The sequence below is a fragment of the Manis pentadactyla genome, chromosome 1 (assembly GCF_030020395.1).
Source record: "Manis pentadactyla isolate mManPen7 chromosome 1, mManPen7.hap1, whole genome shotgun sequence".
In the NCBI taxonomy this organism is placed as follows: Eukaryota; Metazoa; Chordata; class Mammalia; order Pholidota; family Manidae; genus Manis; species Manis pentadactyla.
Genome location: NC_080019.1, coordinates 135,641,448 through 135,666,775, shown reverse-complemented (window position 1 = coordinate 135,666,775; position 25,328 = coordinate 135,641,448). Strand labels below are relative to the sequence as shown.

The 25,328-nt window shown below is 37.6% G+C and overlaps 1 protein-coding gene across 4 annotated transcripts in view; it reads left to right on the top strand.

The window, feature by feature from the left end:
• Positions 1-25,328, top strand: part of CXADR (CXADR Ig-like cell adhesion molecule) — a 53,709-nt gene that overhangs the window by 8,804 nt on the left and 19,577 nt on the right. For all 4 annotated transcript variants that reach the window (XM_036881454.2, XM_057501671.1, XM_036881453.2 and 1 more), the window contains exons 2-6: positions 12,107-12,273; positions 16,154-16,358; positions 22,369-22,524; positions 23,473-23,595; positions 24,121-24,259. In XM_036881454.2, the coding sequence (XP_036737349.2) occupies positions 12,107-12,273; positions 16,154-16,358; positions 22,369-22,524; positions 23,473-23,595; positions 24,121-24,259 (790 nt within the window). The remainder of the gene's footprint in view (positions 1-12,106; positions 12,274-16,153; positions 16,359-22,368; positions 22,525-23,472; positions 23,596-24,120; positions 24,260-25,328) is intronic.

Genomic DNA, 25,328 nt, shown 5'->3' with positions numbered 1-25,328 from the left:
GAATAAATGCATTTATAGAGTAGTGGAAAATAAGGATAGAATGGTCCCTAGTGATGGTTGCTAAGGAAATTTGAATTCACTTTGGAATATTAGAAAGGAATTAATGCCAAGATGAAGGCATTTAAGTTAGACATGCTTACAACAGTGATGCTTTTCTTATTGTAATTAACCCTTTCTTTATCAACTTCAGAATTTTCCAAAAGAAGATAACATTAGTCACTCATTTAGCAATATGTCTATTTCTTTGCTTTCTTACTTTCTGTGATCCCATCTTTATTATATAAGACACTCCATCTGAGGTTTTCTTTGTTTTTTGCCAAGTACTGTCACTTTGCCTTACTCAAGTTAATTAAAGGAAGGAAAGAGAGCCTGAGGTTTTTCTGAGCAAGGAGGCAAAGGCACATTTCTTAAAATGGTGTGATACATACTATTTTATGAAGGTGATGAAAATATTCACCAAGGTAATGGATTTGCTTTATCCATAATGCAAAATACCCTATTTGCATTTGTTTTGTCAGAGAATTCTACATTTGTGTATTAGAGAACTTGGGGAAGGTAATATACTACATAGATGAAAAAAGGATGAGACTTAATTTTGATTGGAATTCAAATGTGAATGCTTTCCTGAGATGAGTGTCTGTGTGTGAGAGAGGCATGTAGAAGGGATGGGTCACAATCCAATTCAACAAATACAGAAAATCTGTCTGGGTTTCACATTCTTAACTCCCTCTGTCTGGTTTTGCATTACATTTACATCTTTGCTGGTCCTCATTTGTAAATTATATATTAAGCATTTCTTATATGGAACCTGTGGAATAAATTTGGGAGGTAAATAAATAGTATAATGTGTACATGTGGGTGAGGTGTTTTAATACGTGTTTTGGAAAATAACACCTAGTAAGTGTAGGTGTGTCTCCCTACACAGGAGATAGGATGCTCTCTCAGCAAGCTTATGTCATCAAACTTCTGGTTGCTTCTCTACCCTGACCAAGAAGTAAGTGCCTTGCCTTGTCTGCCTGTCCCCTCCTCCCTGCTATTATCTTGGCATTTTAGGGTTTGCATTTTACAGTTCAATTTTCTAATGTCCCTACACCACAGTTTTTTGACCTCTCAAGTACAGTGATGTTCTATCCATGTTGCTTGGGCAACCATCTCCTTATATTTAGATCTTCCTCTGAAATCTTGAACTCTGTTCACTATCTCCCAGCTTTCTCAAACTTCCATCACACTGTCTTGCTGTCAGTAAGATCTCAGGTCTCCTTACCCCCTTCCATACCCCACTTCTGGTCTCCTGACTACTGCCTACTTTGAAACCCAGGTTTCTTCACTAATCCTGGAACCTATAGTCAAACCTCAGCTCCCATCCCTGAAGCGGATCTGTCCTACAAGACAGTTTCTTTGCTCCTGCTCATGCACTGTGTTGCACAGCTGGAGAAAAAGTACAAATGCACGGCTGTGTACATTGGGGAGATTGTTTTTATTGTCTGATTTGGCTGGGCTTTTTAAGAAGGTACATTTATAAAGCATCAGAACATTGTGTTTTTGACAAAGATAAAATAAAAATAACTTGTCTTTAACTCCTTTGGCTCTTAAAATTTATTTTTAAATAAACCTTTTATTTGAAGTATGGCATTCATACAAAGAAAAGCACGAAGCTTAGCACATTATTTACAAGAGTACAAGTGACAGCATTTTCAAGCAAACACATCTATCTATGTTCTTCTCACCCAGATAAAGAAATAGAGCAGAGTCATTCCTTCATGCCCCCACCACTTCCTTCACTCTCATTTCTGACAGTATAGATTAGTGCTGAAATAATGCTTTCTGTAAATGGAATTATACACATATTTTTTTTTCTTAATTTTCAGTCACTATTGTGTTTGTGTTTGTAAGCTTATTCATGTTGTGTAGCTCTAGTTTATTCATTACATTGCTATGTGGTATTCAGTGTGTGACTGACTATACTACAATTGATTTACCTATTCTGTTCATGGACATTTTTTTCTGAAGCTTTTTGCTGTTACGAAAAATGCTATTATGTTCTTGTGCATATGTTTTAGTACACATGCATATATTTCTCTATCTTAAAATTTTTTCATTATGAAAAATCTCAAATATATATAAAACTGGTAAAAAATAAAAATAAAAAAGAACCAAAAAAATGTGATATGATAAACTCCAGTATATCTTTGCTCAGCTTCAACTAATAACTCCTCACAGTTGGACTTGTGATAAGATTCTGCAATCTTTCGCATCTTTTCCCATGCCTCTTCACAGATATTTCGGACTTGAACCACTCTCCAAAAACCCTCTACCCATATTTCTTCTGCCTCTTCATTCTAAGTAAATGCTGTATACCTCCTTTGTCACAGAGGAAATTGAGGTTCTCAGGTACAAATCCCCTTAGTTTCTCATACCTCAGTGCATAAACTTACCTAAAATTGTACCAGTCCTCTTATGTCCTTCCCTCCATTGTTACTTAAAGGTGTCTTATTTCCTATTTTCTAAGTATCATTCTTTTCTGGGATCTTGATCCTTATCTCTGAGTGTTCTACTGTATGTATTTTTCACTTCTTCCATTCTGTTTGTTCTTTCCTTATGACTTACAAACATGCTCTAAGTTTCTCATTGAAAAACAACCTTTCCTTGACCACATATCACAGTCTACTATATTTCTTCTTCACTTGAGAGCCAAGTTCCTCAAAACAGTATAGTCATTTCTGCTTCTACTTATATATCTCAACTTTCGTAGTTGGGCATATCCCATTGCGACTCCCCAAACCTTCACGAAATCAGATTTGTCCTAGATCACCAGTGATGTTTTGATTGCCAACCTCTTAGATACATTTCAGTGTCAGTTATTTACATAACAAAATTTCAGTTCTTCCTGTATGGAAAGGACTGCAAAGTGTGTGGGATAAAAGATTAATAGACACCTTCCCAACACACTCTAGTTTATATCCAGTAGGACTGACGGGCTTATAAGATGACAGTGAGTTGTGATGCTAGATACTGTTCATTGAAAGGATGATTCCAGTTTGTGTTAGAACTGTACTGAGATCTTTGCAGGAATTATTGTATTTAATTAATCCCTACAATGAAGTAGGCATTATTACTATTTTTAATTTCTACTTTAAAGAAGAAAACAAAGACTTAAAAAGGCTGATATCTTGCCTTTGGCCAATCATAAAATACTAACCTCGGCTGGAATTTGAATTTAGATTTGACTCTAAAGGCCACGCTGTTAATGGGCAGAACTGCTTTCATAATTCAGTATGCCATTTCACAGATGTCTGCACCTTGAGGCCAACTCCAGAATGGCTGCTCCTGGGTTTTGGGAAGAGGGGTGGGGATGTCAGGGGAAGGCTACTTGTTGGTAGATGGCTTGATGGTCTAAAATTAGGACATGTATAGACCTGAAATGATTTAGTTCAACACCCCTAATTTATGTTTGAGCCCTGAGAAGCCAAAATGGTAAGACGCTTTTTTGTGACAAACTTGACAACAGATTCCTAGTCTGGTGCTTATTTCTCTGTTAAAAAAAAAGTTCACCCAAACTACTGAACCATGTGCTGCAGAAAAGGCTGTCTCCTTATCTCCTTAGAAATTAAGCATAGCAGAGGAATAGTGTGAATTCCAGACCCTCCTCCACCACAGTGACTGGAATGGGGGTCTAATAACTCACTGTGTCTGACAGTGATTTTAAAACAATCTCTACATCCAGGGCTGTTCACTGTTGGACTTCTACCTACAGGATGAGTGTGGCTTCGGAGCCAATCTGCCTGGATTTTAATCTTGCTTCCTTAGTAGTTTAGCTACCTCTTGATGTCTCTGTTTCTTCATTGTAAAATGGGAATAATTGTAGTACCTTCCTTGGAGTTATTCAGAGAGTTAAAATGTATAAAACATTCTGAAAAGTTCCTGGCATATAATAAGTACTAAGTCACTGTTAGTTACTTTGCTAGGACGTTGCTTCCCCTATTTCCATATCAGTTCATTTCTTGTTTGCCTGCTTTTTGATTTCTCATTGGTAATGGGGAGCTGGGGATTTATCTTTTAAAACTGCATAGAAAAGCAAATAAATATACTTAATGTCATTTCTTGTTGTTATTAACTTATCTGACTGTATTTTTTTTTTCAGCCTTAAATATATATTGACATGTTGTACTGAGTAGCACACATGGGAATTAAACAACTAAAACTCTTAAGAATGCAAAGAGCGTAATTTCTACATTCCTGTGTTTTCTTCTCTCCTCCAGCAATATTTAAAAGCCTCATTGTAATAGTAAACAAGTATTAACATATTTGAAGTGTTTTCCTTTTTCCTTTCTAGACACACTCAATATTTTGGTGACTTAAATATTGATGGTCTAGAGCAACTTCCTGGTGAAAAGGAAAACTGGCACAGATTGGAGTTTGGGTCAAGGAAATGATCTAAAAACATCACAGTTGCATTTTTGCACAGGGTTTGGAACTCCCCAGTAACTTTCAGCCTGCTAACCCAGACATCTGTAGTATTTGTTATCAAACATAGACAACAAAATTATACTTGTCTTCATCAGTGTCTTAAACTTACATACCATTTCCTAATTTGCCCTATGTATTTCTTAACATTGCTGTGCTGAATCACTTTTGATTACTACTGTGCTTTTATATAAGGTTCCTGAATTATATGATCTGAGCTTAGCAATGTGACTGAATGTGTCCTCTCTGTTTAAAGTAGTAATAATCCTTATGACATTTGACACTTCCCAAAAATCAGTATCAAATAAAATTCTAACAATTGACAGTAAGATCATCATAACATACCCCTAAGAAAACAAATAAATATTCAAGACTTTTGGAATGTAAATTTAAATTATTTTTATATCTAGGTTTTTTTCCTTCCCTAATAATATTTTTGGAATGACCCCAGGTATTCTGAGAAACCATGCATCAGTGTGTAATATTTCTCTTTTTGCTTTATGTTGTTCCAGAGATAGTTGAAAAATGGACAAGCAACTATTCTTCATTCATAGTTGTGATTTTAGAGTATTCACAAATAAAAGTAGTTCTTATGTCATATTTCTCCAGCTTAACATAATTATTATAAAGTTACATTCATGTTCATTTCTTACTATATTTGCTAGTATTTCTTATAATATGGATATTAAAGTAATAACTAACCTCATGGGTCTTTGTGCCCAACAGGTGCACCTGACCAGGCTTGCTCAGCTAGCTCTGAGCTGTACCTCCTATCTAGGTTTCATTGTTCTTTACTTTCCTGGATACTAGGCCATCTCGTGACCCTTCTTCCCATGCTTTCCCCACAAGGTCTGATGGTCTTTGTCTCCCATCACCACTCCTGTTTGAAATAGTTCCTCACCCTCCCTCTATTCCAAGGTCTTGCCCTCCTCTTGCAGTTAAGCAGTTGTGTCCAACACCAGGTCTAGGGGCTTATTAAATAAGGCTTGGGACATACCCTCCAGAGATGAAGTCCTGATATCCTGTTAAGTGAGTTGAAAGTATGTGCCTAAGGGTTAGGGGCATATAAACAGTTGCCTATGATAGAGAAACGTGTAATACAGATGAGGAAGCAGTTAACACTACATGTGGGTAACAGTTAAACTTCAGAGGAGGTGACAGGAAAGAGGTGCTTTGATAAAGGGCTGGAGATGCTGTCATTGGGAGTTGATGGAGCAAGGGAGAAAGTGGACATTTTAGACAAGGGAAAGCAGGCACAAACTCACAGGCTCCACAAATACGACATATTCCTTCCCCTTCATGCTGCCTTTCATTTCTTTGATTTCCTTCAATGACTGTTCCAGACCAGGACACTTTCACTGTTGTAGTTCCATTTTTAATAGAGATAGGTCTTTCACCTATTTTTAGTCACAGTATTTTAGTGTTTCTCCATTATTTTGGAAAGGCCCCTCTTTCATCCCTAGTGGACCCTCTATTTCTCTTCTCCTATTCGAAATTGCTTGTGGCTGTGAGTTTAAGTTTTGTTTTCATCTACGTACGTGAGATTTTGCTGTGCTAAAGGAAATCAATGACAATCAAGAAGCATGGTCCTTGACTTCAAAACTGAATGTGGAATATTTAGTAGGGGTACTGGGAGAGGGAGCAGCAGGGGCGGGGCTGGGTAGAAGGACATACAGTAAAACTATTTCAGTAAAGCAGTAAAGTTACTTTTCAATAAAGCATTTCAGTTAAGTACTTAATGATGGAGGCACTGTCAATTGCCTAAGATGTACATATATGACATCTGATGCAGTGCACATTTGGGCAAAAGGAATGCTTTAAATGAGTCCAAAGTAGTAATAATTAGCTTAAAAAGTGGGCTGGAGCAGGGAATGCAGTTTCATAAAGTGGGGTGCACATTGGGGAGAAGAGGATGAAGAGCAGGCCGAAGCACACAGAATGGGCAGTGCCGAGATACTAAAGGTAAAGGAGAGCCTGATCATAGAGGCTTTGAAGGAGACCTACAGTGTTTGAATCAGTGTGGAGCCACCAGAGGTTTTCAAACATGACAGTAACAAAATTTTAAAAATTGTGTATAGAGAACTTCACAGGTGAAGCATAGAGATCAATTAGGATGTGGAAGAGTGGATGATATAAGGAGGCCAGTTAGTAGGCTCAGTCCAAGGGAGAGAGAATAGTGGCCTGGACATAGATAAAAATGGATGGATTTTTGATATTCGGAATCTGGCACCAATTCTGATGTGTTTTTTTCCGCACACCACCGAACAATTCACCAACACCAGCTGGGCATCGTCCAGTTCAATTCTAACAGTACGTACCTGGAGATAGCATCAGATTCCACAGGTTAAGGGCTCAGTCCCACAAGACTTCTGCCCTCACCCCCAGCCCACATACCAGCCACCAGTTGCAGTTCCAGGTTGTCACCTGTTGTTCTGACCAACCAGCTGTAGATCTGAGACCTCTCCTCACATTCAATTAATTTACTACAGTGGCTCACAGGACTTGAGAAACATTTTACTTACTAGGTAACTGTTTTTTATAAAAGGATATAATGTGAACAACCAGATGAAAGAGTACTTAGGACAAGATAAGGGTAAGGGCGTGTAGCTTCCATGCTTTCTGAGCATACCAGTATCTCCACATCTTCACCGTTTACCAACCCAGAAACTCTCCAAACACTGTCCTTTCAGTTTTTTATTGGTGAAATCATTGGCCACTGGAGACTGAGCTCAATCTCCAGCCCTCTCCACTCCCCAGAGGTGTGGTAGGACTAAAGATTCCAATCTTCTAATCACATGGTTGACTTTCCTGGCAACCAGCCCATCCAGTGGTTACCCTAGGGTCATTTCCCATTCCCCCAAGAAAATCAGCTCATTAATGTAACAAAAAGCACCTTTAGGAGCTCAGTTTCAGGAATTGGGATGGAGGACCAGATATATATTTCTTATAAATCATCGTATTATAGATACATTAAGGAGGTACTAGTTCTGCCAGGTTAAAGGCTCTTCCCTTATGACCTCAGTCAATCATGATCACCTCCTTAAAGGCCCTTTCACCAGCATGGTCACATGGGGGAGGTAGGACTTCAGCATGAATTTGGTAGGACACAGTTCAGTCTATAGCATAGTCCAAAGAAAAGGTATGATTATATCTGTATATTTATTATTAAAATACATGTTTAAGATCATGTTCTTTTTGAAAGACCTAATATGATTAGATGAACACCTTTGCTGTCAGATAAATAGAATTAAACCTGAAGGTAGCAATATTTAGTCAAATATTTATCACTATGAATGAGAATTGATTTTACCACCCAAAGCCATATTTTAGTAAGGTCTTTTTGCTGGAGGGCACTAGTTCTGGCCTCTGGTATATTTATGATAGCTCTTTGTCTCGGGTCAGTGAAGTCAGATTTTTTACCCTAAATTTCCTGTTATTAGGCATTTAGGTTTTCAAATGCTGCCTGTTGTACATTTAGGTTGTTTTCAGATGTTTTCCTATTGGACTGTTACAGTGATTAACAGCCTTGCACGTGTTAGCTCTTGTGAGTCAGCCCCAATTCCTAAACAGGTTTGCACATTTCCATTTCCCAGGTCTGTTTTGTTGCATGTTTGCATTTCACAGGTTTTCTGTTACATTGACAATAAGTTGTAGTAATTTACTCTCCAAGTGTGCTGCAGTTTCCAACACTTCTTCTAAGCTTGGCTTTTTCTGTTTACCTATAAAAGTACTTGTACCTGTGAGCTGTAATTTCATCACTTTCAAAATGGGGTGTGATTCAGTTTGTATATTTATATAATCCAGTGTTGAGCACTTACTGACTGGACTGTGCAAATCCTTGTCATTGATAATGTGATACATATTTCATCACACTTTGAATGTAAGTTCAAATAAAATTGTAGGATTTGTTGTGTGATTCAGTTTTCAGACTGTGTTTGAACCTGCATGTAGTTTGCAAGTTAAATTATCACTCAGATCTGCTGCATAAATAGAATTGGGAAGGAATCCCCAAAGACGCTGCCTAAAGACCAGGTGTCTGTCTGTAGTCTTACACAGTTTGTGATTGATTTGTTGCATACTTGAAAAACTATGTGCAAAAAGGCCCCTTCTGTGTTGCTAGGAAACCCAATATTTTATATGATATTGAGATTTTTATTCATTTCTAATGCAACAGAGTTAAGATCAGTTGAACATTTTAAGAAAAAGAAACACTGAAAGTCATTTAAAAATCTGTTTAAAATTTCTTTAGCAATATTCACATTAAGAAAATATCAGTGTAAAACAGAAATCGGCAATCACTTTTCTTAAAACCTCTGTTCTCAAAAAAATAACTGCTGTTAAGAGTTTGGTAAAGATCTTCCAGATCATTTTTATATATATGTAACTTTATTAAGGTACTCTTAAGATAAAAGTAATTTTTTTATGTATCAAGAAAGAAAAATAGTCTCATGAAAACTAAGTTGGATTTTGTTCTAATGACTTTATTTAGAAGAAATACTGAGAGCATCATTAGGAGGATTTGAATTTATACACATTTACATACCTGATGTCATTTAACTATTTGATTTTTACAAAATAAAAACTTTAAAAACATAGAGTAACCAGAAAGTTTTAGTTTTTTTATAAGCAATGTTTATTCTCTCATATTCTTAACCTCCATGTTTTTGGGCTATGTCTTGATCCATTTTGGAATGGAATTCTTATTCCGGAGTATACTTAGATTGTTCTTATTAAATAAGGTAGTAATGCCCAGACAAATTTAATGCTGACAGCAGATTGCAGTAGCTATGGGAAGGAGATTTTCAAGTAGCAGGACTTCTGGCAGATTAATGCTCTTTTTCGACCGTTCTGAAATTGATTTATAATCCAGTAACCAATTCTTTTCTAATGTGCAAGTAGATAGAGGTCGACAATTTCTCCCAGCCCTAATGGAGCTGATGATTTAATGGTAAATCAGGACATGGATTTTAAAAATTCACCTAAAGATACAAGTTAGTATGGGAAGAAGATAAGCTCATCAAAATCTAGAAGATGTGACAGAATCATGGAACCTACCTAAGTCAGCTTCACAATAAAGTTTATAAAGGAAAAAAAAAAAAGAAAAAGCCAAGAATAGTATATCCTAGTACCAAATGGTTAATGCGGATAGCAGAATGTAAAGTACTGTGAGGATTCAAAAAAAATGGAAAGAAAAATCATTGCAGGCTAAAGAGAGAAGAAAGCCTTCATGAATGAGATAGGAGTGGAACTGAGCTCATTAGAAATGGTAGAAAGTATTTATTTGGAGGATTGAATATTCAGAAGAAAAAACTTGAGACTATATACATAAATATGTAATTTTAAATAGACATGAAGTGGAGATTGGAGTAGTCATGAAGTGGAGATTGGAGTAGTATGGACTTTCAGGGGAATATATTAAGTAGTCCATTTGGGCTGAATCAGTGGTTTTGAATAATGTCATCAATCTTTGCTCTGTAGCAAACCAACCCAAACTAGAGGCTTAAAATAAAAATGTTAGTTTGTGATCTTCTGGGTCACCAGTTCAGGCTAGACTGAGAAGGCAAGTTCCTGGGTCCCTCATGGGGCTGCAGAGAGCTAGTGTGGGCCAGGGCTGGGTGTTCTAGGGTCACTGCATGTTGAGCAGCTATAGCTGTTGGTCAGGCACCCCAGTGCTGTCGTTTGTGGTTTGTTGACTTGGTGGTAGGTGGCAGGGGTTCAAGAGGGTGAGAGTTGGAGCAGCAAGGTCTCTGAGGCCTTGCCTAAGAGCTCACATGGCAGCACTTACAGTATATTCTGTTAGTCAAGGTTAGGCTAGCCTCTGATTTAAGGGAACTGGGAGTCTACGTCCAGTTTAGAAATCTGTTTGAGAAGTGTACTTAAGTGTGATTAAAAGCTTAGGATGGTACCTGATTATAAATGGTCTTAAATGTAACGTGGCTTTTCTTCTATTTTCAATGTATTGGGTTCAACTTCTAACATTTTATTATAAGTGATAGTGTGTATTAAGCCCCTTTTAGAGCGAATGGGAATAAACGTGATGGCTAATAATTCTTTGTTTTGTCTTTTTGTGTTCAGATTTATTGTTTGAATCAAAATAGCCAATATGGAAAATTAATTAGGACTTGGATTTATTTTCTAATTTTGCTCTGTTTATTTTTATGGTGGGAGCAGGGGAAGGAAAGGGGAGAGGCAGGTCCCATGTACCATAATCACAGTGCTTAGGGCCTCTTACAGGTCACCATCCAGACCTGAAAGTCAGTACCAAGTAATGGAGGGGACAAAGTGGTAGAGCTGCTGAACTGAAACGGTGTGTTCATTCGAAACTTTGGTTCTGCATAGGTTAGGTTTTTGAATTTGTATGTAAGATGTTCGGTTATCACAAGGAAAGCAGATGTGACAAACTAGTGCCGTGCAAACAATGAGTGTAAATAATAAATAATAATAAATCTTGTGTGATAGTTTATAGACAGCAGTTGCATTTTATATCACGTTGATTTATTCAGAGTTTGATCTTTTAAGACAAAATAGTGGACATTTATGTGTGAATTGATATGAACAAAATTCTTTTCTTTTGAAAAACAAGATATGAATTGATTACATGCAATATTTTTTCTCATATAGATCAGGAAACTGCCATTTTGCTCATAGTTTATTCCCACCATTTATGCATGTAAAAAACATAAATTCTGTTATAGTAAACCGTTAGCAAGGAGACTTCCTGTTCATTTCTTATAGGGTTGCAGTGTCATTTAAGTCACTGCTTTTTAACAAACTTAGTCCGAAGAGTCTATTGGAATTTTTGCTTTGGGGGGGACTTGACATCTAATTTTGACTTTACATGTTTTTCTAATATTGCAGTCGAGCATTATTTTTTTCTTTTTAGGTGTAATATAAGTGAAAATTTACGGAATATAAATTTCAGAATAAGTTATGAAATTTTCAAATGTCTTTCTTTTTAACAGTATAAATATGACAAACTATTTTTCAGTAGGGAACTAGGAAGGGATGATCAGTAATGCCTTAAAGATAATGCTGAGGTTAACTATTGGGTAAATTTGAAAATATATTAATTGACATCGTTTCCTCTGTTTTTGAATTGTCCTCAAAATTTATTGCTCAGAAACATTTTTGAGCTTTCAAAAAAAGTTACAGAATCAAGTTCAATAAAAATGTAGCATTAAAGAAACCTTGGTAGAAACAGGTTAAAATTTGTCAGCATGTGCCCCAGTGGCAGAGAGTCCTGAATGTGTGTTTGGCACCATGGCAAGTGTGAATTAATGTAGCCTTGATTAGTATGACATAACTGACTTCTGGAGGCTGTAGCTAATTTCAATTTTAAATGCCTGCTTGGACATCAAACACCCTCTTACTCATAGAAACATATCTCATATAATGCTGAGAAATTTACAGTGCTCTTAAAGGAAATTGTATCAAATAAGATAGATGTGAATATTGCCATTCCATTTCCAGAAAGGCACAAACTGAAAGCTAAAAGGAGGAGACTACTGAGTTTGCGTCGCATCACTCTAGTCCCAAATCACATCCTGTTTCCACTACATCCTGCCTTAAAAAGCCAAAGTGCACTGAGCATGCTGCAGTCTCGTAGCAGATGCTTAGTCCCTGTCAACGTTTCTTTCTTTAGATTTCACCAACAGTTTGAGTATCACTACTCCTGAACAGATGATTGAGAAGGCCAAAGGGGCGACTGCCTATTTGCCATGCAAATTTACGCTTGGTCCAGAAGACCAGGGCCCACTGGACATTGAATGGCTGCTGTCACCAGCTGATAATCAGAAGGTGGATCAAGTGGTAAGTTTGCTAAGGGTTTGCTTACTCAGCAGTTGTCTGTGGACCTTGTCTTAGGTGTTCCTCACTATGCTGATCACATAGGTGGGGATCATGGGGAGAAGTGAAGAAAGTCCCAGACTTCTCCAGCATGTAGTCTGGGTGAGGAAGGTAGTCACTCCGGTGGTAAGTGAGGACACACATGTAATGGAGTAAAATAGATAATAAATGGCATACCATCTCAGAGGAAGAAAAGATCACTAGATTTCATAGAGAGGGCTTCCTTAATGAAGAAGAACTTGTGAATGTTCAGAAAATCTGGCCCTGGAAGTATATGTGAGTCAGGAGGTAGTGGAGGGGTATATGGAGCAGGCATGATAGTGTGTCAGAAATGTGCATGATGTTTAGGAGATGGCAAGTAAACTGGACTTTGGACAGGTTAGATGGAATAGAATTTTTAACTTTAACATAAGAGTTCTGCTGCCAGTATGAGGGTTGTCAGGTGTAACATAGTGAAACACATTTACATATTATTACAAAGTCTGTTCCCTGTGTTACTCCAAGTTAAATATCCTGCATAATGAATTTCTTAAAAAGAGCAAAACACCATCTTCATAGCCAAAAGGCAATTTATAAAGTACTTAATCTTAAGTTTAAAAAAAGTGATACATCAAAATATTGTTATGGAAATTTTCTAATTATAGAGTAGAAGAGCCCAATTTAAGAAATTTGGAAAGTGGCAGCAAGGAGGAAAATCATCAAAAATTTTGATACTCCCAATAATCTCATCTCCAAATACATAATTACTCTGTCTTTTCATGGTATGAGAATATTTCACTTAATTTAGAATGTTGTATATGAACTTCATCTGATGTATTTAATTTTAAAAAATCCTTGTTAATAAATGAATTACATTAGACTAGGGAGAAGAAAACAAGTCCATATATTTAGAGAAATATGGTAATACATTTGTATGTATTTGGAAGAGAAATTTTAATTTTATTTATGGTCCATATAAATCAAAGGGTTTATTCAGCCACTTTATGGCTAAATCAGTGCAGCTTGGTAATTACTGTTTTGGCAAATCCCAGCAGCTTGTCCATAATGTATTTGTGAAGGAAGTTCTTTCCTAAGTTCTGAATGACTAGGGCCACCCCCTCTAAGATCATACTTTGCCCAGATTCTGCAACTGGAACTTCTCTCTCCCCTAAGCAAAATAAATTGAGATCGACTGATTCTCTTGACTCAGCCCAGATACCCTGTCCCCTCCCTGCCTTGTTCTCCTTTCCTCTTTCCATAGCAGTACCAGAACTCTGAGCACAGATTCCTTCCTGAGGTCCTGCACACCCTCACACTCTTGTCCAGCAGTGGCCATCTCCCTTTTGAGCCCAGGTCTCTGCTCCCATGGTACAGACGAATGAATGAATGGAGAGCACAGGTCTTAAATGCTTCTGCCTGCAGACTCATAAGTGAAGTCCTATGACCAGGTGCGTCTAGAGACTAAGCATCATAGCTATGCCCTGGAGCCTTGTATGTCCATTCATGGAGGTGGACCCAGAATTCTTTGTGCTGAGTGGGAGGCACAGCCTTGCTGCCTACAGAACCTGTAAGACACATGTAGAACTAGGAACTGGGTTTAAGTGTCCATTTTCGGGAAAAAACCTAGCCTCTGCCCTAAAACAGTAAAACTGAACCAAATTGAAGATAGAAGGTAGAGAGATTGATGCAGAAGAGGATGCTTATAGAATTTCAGCTACATGTTACTATGTAAAAGGCATTATGTATTAGCTGAGCCCTATTTTAATATATTTAAGCTAGAAGGCAGCTAGCTGGTAGGGGACTAGGCTGGAAAATTTCCATCCTTATTTATTATGTGATTTATTTTAGTCAGCAAGCAGTTACCATGGACTATGCACTTGCTATGTGCTGGGCAGTGTTTTCTATCCTTTAGTTATATAGATCTGTGTAAGCCTTAACACCCTAAAGTGAGAATTATTGTACACAAGAAGAGGAGATGGAGGCCCAGAGATCTGAAGGAATATGTGCAGGGTCACAGAGCTGGGAACAGACACAGTTGGGATTTGAACTCGGGTCTCCCTGACACACTGACCCACACTTCATTACCCTTCTCACTGTTGCGTACTGCCTCCCATGTTTGGTAAGTCTCCAGTTGCTCATGTGTAAGACGGGAACAAATACACCTACCTCTTGGAGTTGTGATGAGAATTCACTGAAATACTATATGCATAAATGTTTTGTAAGTTTAAAAGTCATTTGGAAATGTGGATAAAGTCAGTGTAATTTTCCAAGTCAGATGTTGGTGTTCCATCTGTGTGACTTTGCAAAAAATTGATCTGTGAGAGCCACTGCTTTCCTCAAAATGAAGGTTAAATGTGGACAATGTCCACCATCTTTATAGGGTTTTGAAACAGAATTAAAATTTTCAGTAAATGTTAGTTCCTCATTAACTCCTGTTTATAGCACTGTTTTTGTGGGAAAGCACTAAGATGGTTTACAGAATAACAGTGGAGACACCTTATATGTCAGGCCCTCCTTAAAAAACTGCTGAAGTGTGTAGCAAAATGAGAGATGGAAAGTAGAATAGATTGAACTTCATGGCTCTTCACAAAAAAGGGAGTTGATAATTAAATGCAGAGGAAGATATGGAAGCCACATTTGAGGAGTTCTCTGTGTTGCTATTGACAAGTGGGTGTGGCAGGAAGATGCAGGAAATAAAGTAACAAACAGGCTTGTGTTTACAGGGTAAGGCAGCTGTGGACACTTCCAACTGCTGCTTTGATTTTCTTAGCAAGTTGTTATTGTGTGTATCCTAGATGGAGGATATAAATAAATAATTTATATTAATATATATAATATATAAATAAAATTTTATATATTAAATTTAATATATAAATAAAAAGTCTTTTATGGATTAGTAATGGGGGTCATCAGCATGGCAGGGGATATAAAAATACAGAAAAACATGCAAGTCCTTGTGCTTAAATTTCTACAGACACTGGAATTGTGCTGTCAATAATTAACATCCCAGATTTTTTAAAAAACTACTTTCAGGTTATATTTCTGACTGTTATCTGAGTTTGGAGCCCCTGCTCTTTGGCCCATGGGTCTTAGATGACCAAAATGAAGATTTCATTAGCAAATGTGGAAAAGTTTAGTGTCTTAAATTAATTTTAGTGATAGTTAGAAATGGCTGCTACAATTCTCTTTCAAGTTTAACACAGAATTTATTTTCCCTGTAAATTTAGTCTTTGTAGTTATTTCTACTGATCCCTGTAACTGTGGCTTAGAAAACTCAATGGAATTAGGAAGGGTCTTTGCTGTCATTCACAGATTAATTGAAAAATTTTGTTAACCTGGACACATGTATCTTAAGAAGTTTATTTTATGATTTTTATCTACATTAGAACCAAGAACACTCAATTGCCTCTTAGTATTAAGACTAAAAAAAATGCCTTTTTCATTAAATTCCACAGGTAAATTATCATAAGCCTTTTTCTGGGAAATGCTAGTGGCATTGTGTACCTGAGTATATACATTTGATGGGCATACTGCTGCCTCTGAGGCAGCTAGATAATAAAGTGTATAGGAATTCACAACTCTGTGTTCTTGTCCAGTCTCACTAAAGCATTCTCCAAAATAGGACTATATTATTTAATCATGTTGGGTCTTGGTTTCCCCATTTAAAATGAGAGTGTGTAACCATACACAAGGATCTTATTGATCACTTTCTGTTTTCTTAATGTGAGGTTTGAATAATTGTAGGTTTCCTCATCATACTGTGTTCTGGCTCTTTGGGGCCCCACAGTACCATGGTGTATCCAGAGCTCCTTGAATGAGACAGGATTTGCTTGTTTTTTTCCCTCATATTTTGGTTTTCTTTTAGATTATTTTATATTCTGGAGACAAAATTTATGACGACTACTATCCAGATCTGAAAGGACGAGTACATTTTACAAGTACTGATCTGAAATCTGGCGATGCCTCAATAAATGTAACAAATTTACAGTTGTCAGATATTGGCACCTATCAGTGCAAAGTGAAGAAAGCTCCTGGTGTTGGAAATAAGAAGATTCAGTTGACAGTTCTTGGTAAGTTATTTGTATTAATGTTTCTTGTTAATCAGGTGAGTAGTCATAGTAGTGTAGTGGCAGCATTTATGTAAGGCAATGTTTAGTTTTTTAGAGTACTAATTTTAAACATTTGATGTCCTCATAACATAAAGCATGAAGCCAGCATACTTTTTTTAATACAAAAATAAGAAGTGATCAGCTTCTGTGTGAGATTCATGAAATAGTTTGAAGGTAAGTAAAGGAGTTTTGTGATATGGGAGAAGAACCCTGAGGCAAGAGTTAAGAGATTCAAGGTTTTTTGTATTGTCCTCATATTTGCCAAGAATTAAATAGAACCTCTTCATCTCCTGCGGGTCAGCCTACCTTTTTGAAACATAAGAAGATTTAATTATCATTAAATACCTGATGTCATTCAGTTCAAAATTGTTTGTTACGGGAACTTTTAAGCTCTTCCAACTATGTTACCTAAAGAATAAATGAGATTTCTGTGATGAATAACTGAAGTATTTAGAATAGAGAACATGGAATATGGTAGAAGGAATATTGAATTGGGATAAAGCCATTAAATGCCAGATAATCACTTAACCTCCCTAAGCAACACTATTTTTCATTAAAGTGAGAGGATGAGACAGAGATGTTCATTAGGATGTCTTGTTGCCTCTCTGTGACAGTTCAGGAGATAACGTGCTAACTGCTTTGTGAACTGTCAAAGACTGCAGAGTTTATTACCCCCTAGATTCTGTGGTCATGCACATGTACAGCTAACCCCTTCAGATTGAGGAACTCTGGAAAATGATTGTTCATAAATATACCTCTAAAGGCTTACTGTGGTAGACTTTACACAAGAGTACAATGGCTCCCATGGAGAAAAATACAACTGCCTAGCTCTGTTTTATTAGAGGAAATTCCCCTGTTTTGTGATCTAAGGTTTTCTGTTCTGGAGGGTACTTGGGGACCCACTCTTCATAGGAAATTCACATTTGTAGATGTGCTTAGCATACCTCTGGAAATAACTACTCAAGACAGTTGTCTCCCACACCAGCTTTTAACTCATTCTTCCTTTGTTTTACAAAACTGCTTAGGAGGATGGAGAAGTAAAATGTGTTGTGTTCTAGACTCATTCTAAACATCACTCTTTTCTAAAGAATGAGTATCAAGGCAGGTAGAGACTAGCAATAGGAATGTGGATTTTTGTGCACCCCCTGGGCAACTTCAAGGGTTGTCTTGGTTGGGAAGGTAATCTTCCACTGGCAGCATTGTTGAGTGGGTGCATATGGGAGTCCTGGGAAAATGCATTCCATTCTAAAGGGCACTAGTTCAGAGTGTTCCCAAGGTATGAAAGCAGCAGAACCTGAACAGGGAGCCTGGAAAAGGAGTATGGCAATGTTAGGGATTCTAGCTTTTGTGTCTGCATTCAATAAACATAGAATTACCTTTCCTTTTTATAATGTAAAAGCAGGTAAAAGTTTAATAACTAGTATGAACTCTTTTCCAAGACCCAGGCATACCTGAGATTTTAAATCTGTGATTCTTCTTCTAACACTGCTCTCCAGGAAACATTAAGATACATATGGAATTTTAACTGGTTGATGATGTACCAACCAGACAATACCTGGTTATCGCAATTGTTTGTTGTGAAATCCCTGAGTGGGGCAGGTACACTGGGAAGAATGGAATTGGCACATATTCCTAGAAGCAGTGTGGACAAGCATGGGGGTGGTGCATAGGACCAGGTACTGAATTGAATTTTCAGGTCCCTACCAAAGGATCATTACAGCACAAGGCAGCGAGACATATCTAAGAAGGAACTGAGTTGCACAATAGCATCAGCACATAATGTGGCTAAGCACACTCCTGGTAGCAGCCATGACTGCCAGGTAAGAGGAATGTCCCTTTTTCATGAAACCTTATAACCCAACATCTAGTTCCTCAAGATGTGTAGGTGAGAAGCATTGGGACAGTAACTCCTTTTGTTAGCTCTGTGGAGGACCGGCATAGCTAAACAAGCCGGAAATTCACACCAGAGGGGAGAGGGGGCTAAGCGTGGGTAAGACAAGACGGGAAATTATTGCTGACATGAGACGGGGATAACATACTCTGATCCCACAGAGCTGCCTCAGAGCCGAGGAGAATTTCTCGCAGCTCTCTGGTATCTGAGTTATGACAGCTTCTGGGAGAAACCACCAGAATTTTCCCTTGAAATTGAGGGTTGAAAGTGAAGAAAGTAAAGCTTACCTGTTAGCTTTACCTGAAAATTCTGCCTGGATAATCCGGAGGAAAAATAAAATGAAGTGCCCACTAGGGAGCCCAGACTGTGGTCCAGTGGAGCTCTTGTTTATTTCACTGTTAGACTCTCTGCCTAACACCTTGATTCATTTGTGGGAAATCTAAAGGTGAGGCCACCAAGGTGTTCATAGAGTAATGAGCACTGTGCACTGTAAGATGACTGTTAATTGCTTGAGTGTGAGGGGTAACATGCTACTATAGTGTGCCCCATTGCCAGAATCTGCCCTGCCTTTCAGATACATCAAAAGTGCATATGGATGCAACTCAGTAAAGAAACTGAAAGCAGGTGATGTAAACAACTGGAGTTGATAGAGGGCTAATATGGTGGCCAGTATCACCAGCACCTTCCCCAGGAGCTCGGAAAAGGCCTATTATTAACACCTTTTGGTAGAAACAGACTCAGTGGTGCTGAAGAGTAGAGCATGCAGTCAGTGGTTTCCTGGACATACTGCAGTACACTCAGACTGCACCCACACCACCAGAACTTGGTGGCAGCATTTTGTGTGGTGCCTCAGTCAACACTGGCTCTGGGGACTTGAGGGATTTCAAGCCGTTGGTACAGAGCAGGGCTTTTTTATTTTCCACATTTTATTTTGAAATGATTTTATTTTTAGTTTTATAGAAGGGTTGCTAAAACACTGAATTGAATTAACTGCTCCTACTGTTAGTATTTTACAAAATTATAGTACAATTATCAAAACCAAGAAATTAATGTTGGGATAATACTATTAACTAAAGTATAGACCTAATTCAAATTTTAGTTTTGTGCTAATATCAAGTCCAAGATCCATACTGCATTTACATCTTCTTGGTCTCCTCTAGTCATGTCAAGGGGCATATGATGTTAATCATGATCACTTGGGTTAAGTGTTATCTGATGGTTTCTCCACTATAAAATTACTATTTTTCCTTCTGATTAAAAAATGTCTTGGGGGAGCCACTTTGAGATTATTCAGATATCTTGTTTCTCAAACTTTTGCCCATTGATTTTTAGCTACTATGCATGGATTTCACCTGAAGTTGGGGAATTTTGAACCAAGCAAAAATAGCATTCCTGGATGGATAACATGATGATGAAAGTATATCCTATCCCATATAGGGGTTTATAGTATGTTTTCTATGGACGGAGGTAGGCTGCTAGCATAGAGGGATGATGATGCAATACATACATGTACAGGTGGGACACTAGCCAAGTACAAGTTGATGGTCATGTGTCTTTAACTGAGAACAACTATTGGCTGTGCTAATAATCATGGATGCAAGTGTTTGAGGACAGTGGCCAAGAATCCTGGAGCCCCAGGCCAAAGAAACACCAGAGAACAAGACTTTATACCTGTGATCCTTTTGTGGTTTTATCCTTCCTTCTTTTAGTCGAGCAAAGTGCCATGGATTATGAGTAAATCCTTCCCATGGCATAATGGTTAGGATTGGTGCTTTCTCCTCTCAGTATAAAGCAGATGGGCCACTCCAAATACTCAGAAACCAGTGTCTGCAAAATCTTACTCTGTTGTGGATGGGGTATGTTGAGATCTCAAATTTGGTGGGGCCTTGAATTTCCTCAGCAGCTGCTCTAAGTAACTGCCCATTCATTATTGGATATGTTTGCTATATGGGAAAGGGATATTTTCAGTAGAGATAATGAGAGTGTTAGAATACTGTATGACCAATAGATGTTTGATGTACAAAGCAGTGCTTTCATATTTCCTTGCTGGTTTATGTAATAGAGGGTTTATTGGTAGTCTGAAAAAATGGAGAACAAGGCTTAATTCATTGAAGTCTTGCAGGATAAACTAATTTGCAAAACTGATTTAAAAGCCCAGTTGATGTAATCTCATAGGCACTTGATCAATCTAAAAAACAAATTTGCTTAGAGAAATAAAAAATGCAGTTACGTGCATCATTGACTCTTACTTAAAAATACAAGTAGTAATGGATGAAGAGGAGAAAAACAGTCATATTAAGTAAGATTGTAATTGGCAACTTTAGTTAAAGATGTTCTGCTGGACCTGTTGGATATGACATTATTGGCCAACTTTGGAAAACAGTTTGACAATTTCTTGCAAATATACACATACCATAAAAGACCCAGCAGTTAACAAGAAAAAGGAAAACAATATTTGCTTGAGTGTTCAGTGTTGTTCATAATAGTGCCAATCACTAAACCCATTTACATTTATTCATAATAGTGAAGGGAATAAAAGTCCTTCCAGGACTGAAAGAATGAAAATCAGCTCAGACTGAAAAAGAAAAAAGCAATCCTGCTATGTATCAGGCTGAGAGGACAGATGTACATAAAGCCACCTACAGAGTTGATAGGGAATGTTTCTCCCAAGCTTGTGGAGTAGCAATAAGCTAGAAGTCACAGCTGACTCCCCAGGCTGCCCCACTTTGCACTGCTTATCCTTTATGGGGATATTTGGTTGCTAAATGGCCCCACTCAAAATCCTGTAGCATCCTATTCATAACTGATCTCTACTTCTCTGAGATTCTCCTCAGAATCTTTATGAGTCTCTCTCCTCCTTGTCCTCTCCTCCCTTGCCCCGGGCATTCCCCAGCTCCTCCTAGGGCCTTCCTTTTCTGGTCAGGCAACTGAGTTTGATAGACTACACACCTGTCTTGGCCAGTTTAGCTAATTAAACTTTAACAGTAGCTTCAAAAAACTGGAACAGTGTTCACCAGTAGGTGAGTGAATAAGCAAATTTATATTATAATCAGGCAATGGAATACAACTCGGCAATAAAAGAATAGACTACTGATATATACAACCACGAGGATCAATCTCAGAAGCCTTAAAATGAATAAAAGAAGCAATACAAAAGTACATACTGTGTTATTCCATTTATATGACTCTAGAAGAAGCAGAAGTAGTCTACAGAGGTAGAAATCTGACCAGTGACTGCCTGGGGCCAGGATTGTGGCATGAGATTGACTGCACCCAGCACAAAGCAACTTGACTGGGAGAGGGTTGGAGTGGTGTTCTGTGGGTATATGTATATATACATTGGCTAGACATCATCAACCCGCCCCCACAAAGTGTGTTAATTTTATTATACGTATGGTATGCCTTAATAAAGTTCAGCAGAAGAGTATGAAATGCCACAGTAGTAATCCGTTGTGGGGGTGGGATGCAAGTAATAGGGTTAGCAGATGCTCTAAACAAGTTACCCACAGAGACCTGGAATAATCACCTCAGATTTACCTTTTTATAACACTGCTGTCAGGATGGTTTTGGGTAAATGTAAATATAAATATGGAATGAATGTTAATTGGTCTTTGCTGCAGCAAGTCAAAGTGTCCCTGTTACCAGCATTGTTTATTATAAGCCCACTTATAATATTGGTGAGGTCAGACCCTCCGGAGGGATGTGACAGGGCACATGCCCCAGAGGGCTACATGCCAAGCCCAGAGCAGATCAGGCAAGGAGTGGAAGGAGGGAAGGAGGAAGCTTCTTGAGTCTGAAGTGGCTGTCCCCATCACCCTTTTTTTCAGGCGTGCCCATTGGCATGAGAGGGCACAGAGCCATACCCGAGATGCTGCCAGATGTCCTTATGCAGTGGCTGTGGCCTGTTTGATTCTGGGTAAAACTGAGTAGACAGAAGTTGGCAACCAGTTCTAGTCTTCAGTCTTGTCAACTCTGAACCCAGGACACCTTAATGAGTCGGTGGTTATGCAGTGTGCTGTGTGTTTAAGTAATTATGCATGTGAATTCCATTCTCATAAAGTTATAATTTTTTTTTCTCAGTTAAGCCTTCAGGTACAAGATGTTACATTGATGGATCAGAAGAAATTGGAAATGACTTTAAACTGAAATGTGAACCAAAAGAAGGTTCACTTCCTTTACGATATGAATGGCAAAAATTGTCCAACTCACAGAAACTGCCCACCTCATGGTTAGCAGGTACTGCAGATTATATAATTTGTACCATGTGTGTTGATTTAGACTTAAATCTGGTAAGGTGTGTGTGTGTATGTATGTATATATTTTTAATTCACAAATACCTTCCCTTTTCTATACAGAACAGTTAGGATTCTTTGGGAATTATTCACTGTCTTGTAATGACAACTTGGTGTCATGTGAATGATGAGGCTTTTTTATGATTTCGCCATTTAGGATATTATAATTGGTTTCTTTGGCACATATTTTTTAATTGATGATAATAGTGATGGAAAATGTTCATGATACTAAATTGGACATTGGCTAATTATAACAACAGTTGGGTCTTGCGTGTTTTGCCTAGATTTAGTTTGAAATTTACACATGGTATGTCTGTAAAACATAACCTCAAAAAACACCTGTGTAACTTTATCTAGAAAGCTACAAATTGTTCAGTCTGATCACTCATGTGTTCTTACAATTGACCTGTTATTCAAACTGATTGTCATACTCCACCCTGCCCACGCTGGTCTGCAGTAGGATTTCTCTCCACTTTTGTTTTTCTTTTCAAGCTAAGAGGCCGTACTATATGACCCCTTCTGACTTTCTTTGTATGCTACTTCCATCTGGGCAATGAAATAGGTTTTGCAAATCCTGCTGCAGTGAAGAGCCTTTGTGGGATGGAATATTTCTTGCAATTAGTTTGGGTCTGCTTTAGCTGAGACTCCCTGTGCCTGGCTTAGGCAGTCATGGTTACTTTCTTCTTGATACAAGTGAACTGGAGGCATGGTTTGTATTCTGGAGACATACATGTTTCTCCCTGGCAGTTCGTTTGCACCCAGCTTCAGTCTGTCTTGCTTTTACCTGCATTGTCAAACTTAGTAGGGTTTGGCTTTACTAAAAACTCAACAGTTCAGTACTGTAAAAAGGGTTTTGCTCTTGCCCCACCCCCCACCCCCTTTCTTCCCATAGAAATGACTTCACCTGTTATATCTGTAAAAAATGCCACTACTGAATACTCTGGGACATATAGCTGTACAGTCACAAACAGAGTGGGTTCTGATCAGTGCCTGCTACTCCTGGATGTTGTGCCTCGTAAGTATTTTCTTTCTGTTTCCATAATCTTTACACAGCTTCCTCTGGTTCACTCAATAAATGTGTATTATTGAGAGCAAGGGGATACTAACTTTGAGTAAAGCACTGTGTGGCTTGGTTATTAACTTTTCTGAGTCATGGAAAGGGGAAAAATACTATATTTTATTAATTAAAACTTCTATTATTTTAGCAACATTTGGAAAGTAAGTGTCAAATGAACTCTTGTACCATATTTAGCCATTGTTAAGCACAGCTATTTAGAACATTCTTATATGCCAACCAGTATAGTTGTAAATATTAAAATCTTTTCATTTAGTGTTATCATTTTTATTCTTGAAATAGAATCTACAGTTCAGAAGAAAGTTCTTTTAGTGAATTTAACCCCTGGACCAAAAAAAGCTAATTAATTTGTCTCTTACAATTAATAAATGCAATGAAATCAATCAGTGTGTTTCCTTACCTTAAAAATGACCAGATTTTTTTTTTTTTACTATTACTTATTTTCTTATTAATATCTTATTCTAGCTTCTAATAGAGCTGGAACAATTGCGGGAGCTATTATAGGAACTTTACTTGCTCTAGTACTCATTGGTTTTATCGTCTTCTGCTGTCATAAAAAGCGCAGAGAAGAAAAATATGAAAAGGAAGTTCACCATGATATCAGGTAATTAAGTGCCGTAAGTTGACTGATGTATACTAAATTAGTTATGTCTTCTAAAGCCTTAGTTCTGCTAACCATCTGAAGCACTCCCCCCTCTGAGGATTAGATAAAAGCTGTAGTTCGTCCTCTCAATACATTTGAAAGCTTTTATTTTCAATTTCAAGTGTTCAGATCCAGCCACCCTCCTTTGTGTCCTGCCTCCCCACCCAACCCCAGTTTTGGACCCTATGTTAAGAACCACTGCAGCATGCTTATCTCAAGGTTGTCTGCCTTCTCTTAATAAAGTGCAGGCAAGAAGTTTTCAAAAAATGGAGCAAATGTTGACGTTATGGGAAAAAAAAAACTGACTATCATTAGTAACATGGGTAGTTTAGAGAACTATTGGTAATGTGATTTTATTATTTTTTTAAATATTCTAAACCAGTAGATCTTATCTGAAAGTGCACACTGGGTTTTAGAACTTTTGAAAACATCAGACTTAAATAACACCTAGGAAATTCACATTTGGGGTCATTTGGGATGGGGGTCTGGGCACTTGTATTTTTTAAATGCACTAGAGGTAGCTCAGATGTATATTCTTTGTCAGTGCTTGGTGTGAAAGTTCTTGTGCCTAAATTCTTAGCTTTTGCAACCTTAATCTGCTGTGTTTCCAGCTAAGGTCATAGATAAATTTCATAACAAAAAGGATTTTTTTTCTTTTTTTGGGAAGCAAAATATATCTGTAGGTATTAGTGCTTTATCAACTATAAAGTGTTAATGACTCCTATATTATCTTGAATAATAATATGAATAATAGTATGAATAAACATACTAAAACATGAAAATATTTGAGGTTCTGTATTAGATATTGTAGAATAATAAATTTTTGTAAAAACCGCATTTCATTATGTGTGAAGACACATAGTCTGTAAATGATAAATTTGGGACAAATACACAGTTCATGACATTGTGCCATATTGTGCTGCTTTCTTTTTTATCACACAAACTTTTATATACTTAATGCTTATAAAGGATCTTCTCACCCCTACCCATGATTCATAGGTTACATAATTAAAGGCTTCTTAGAAACTTG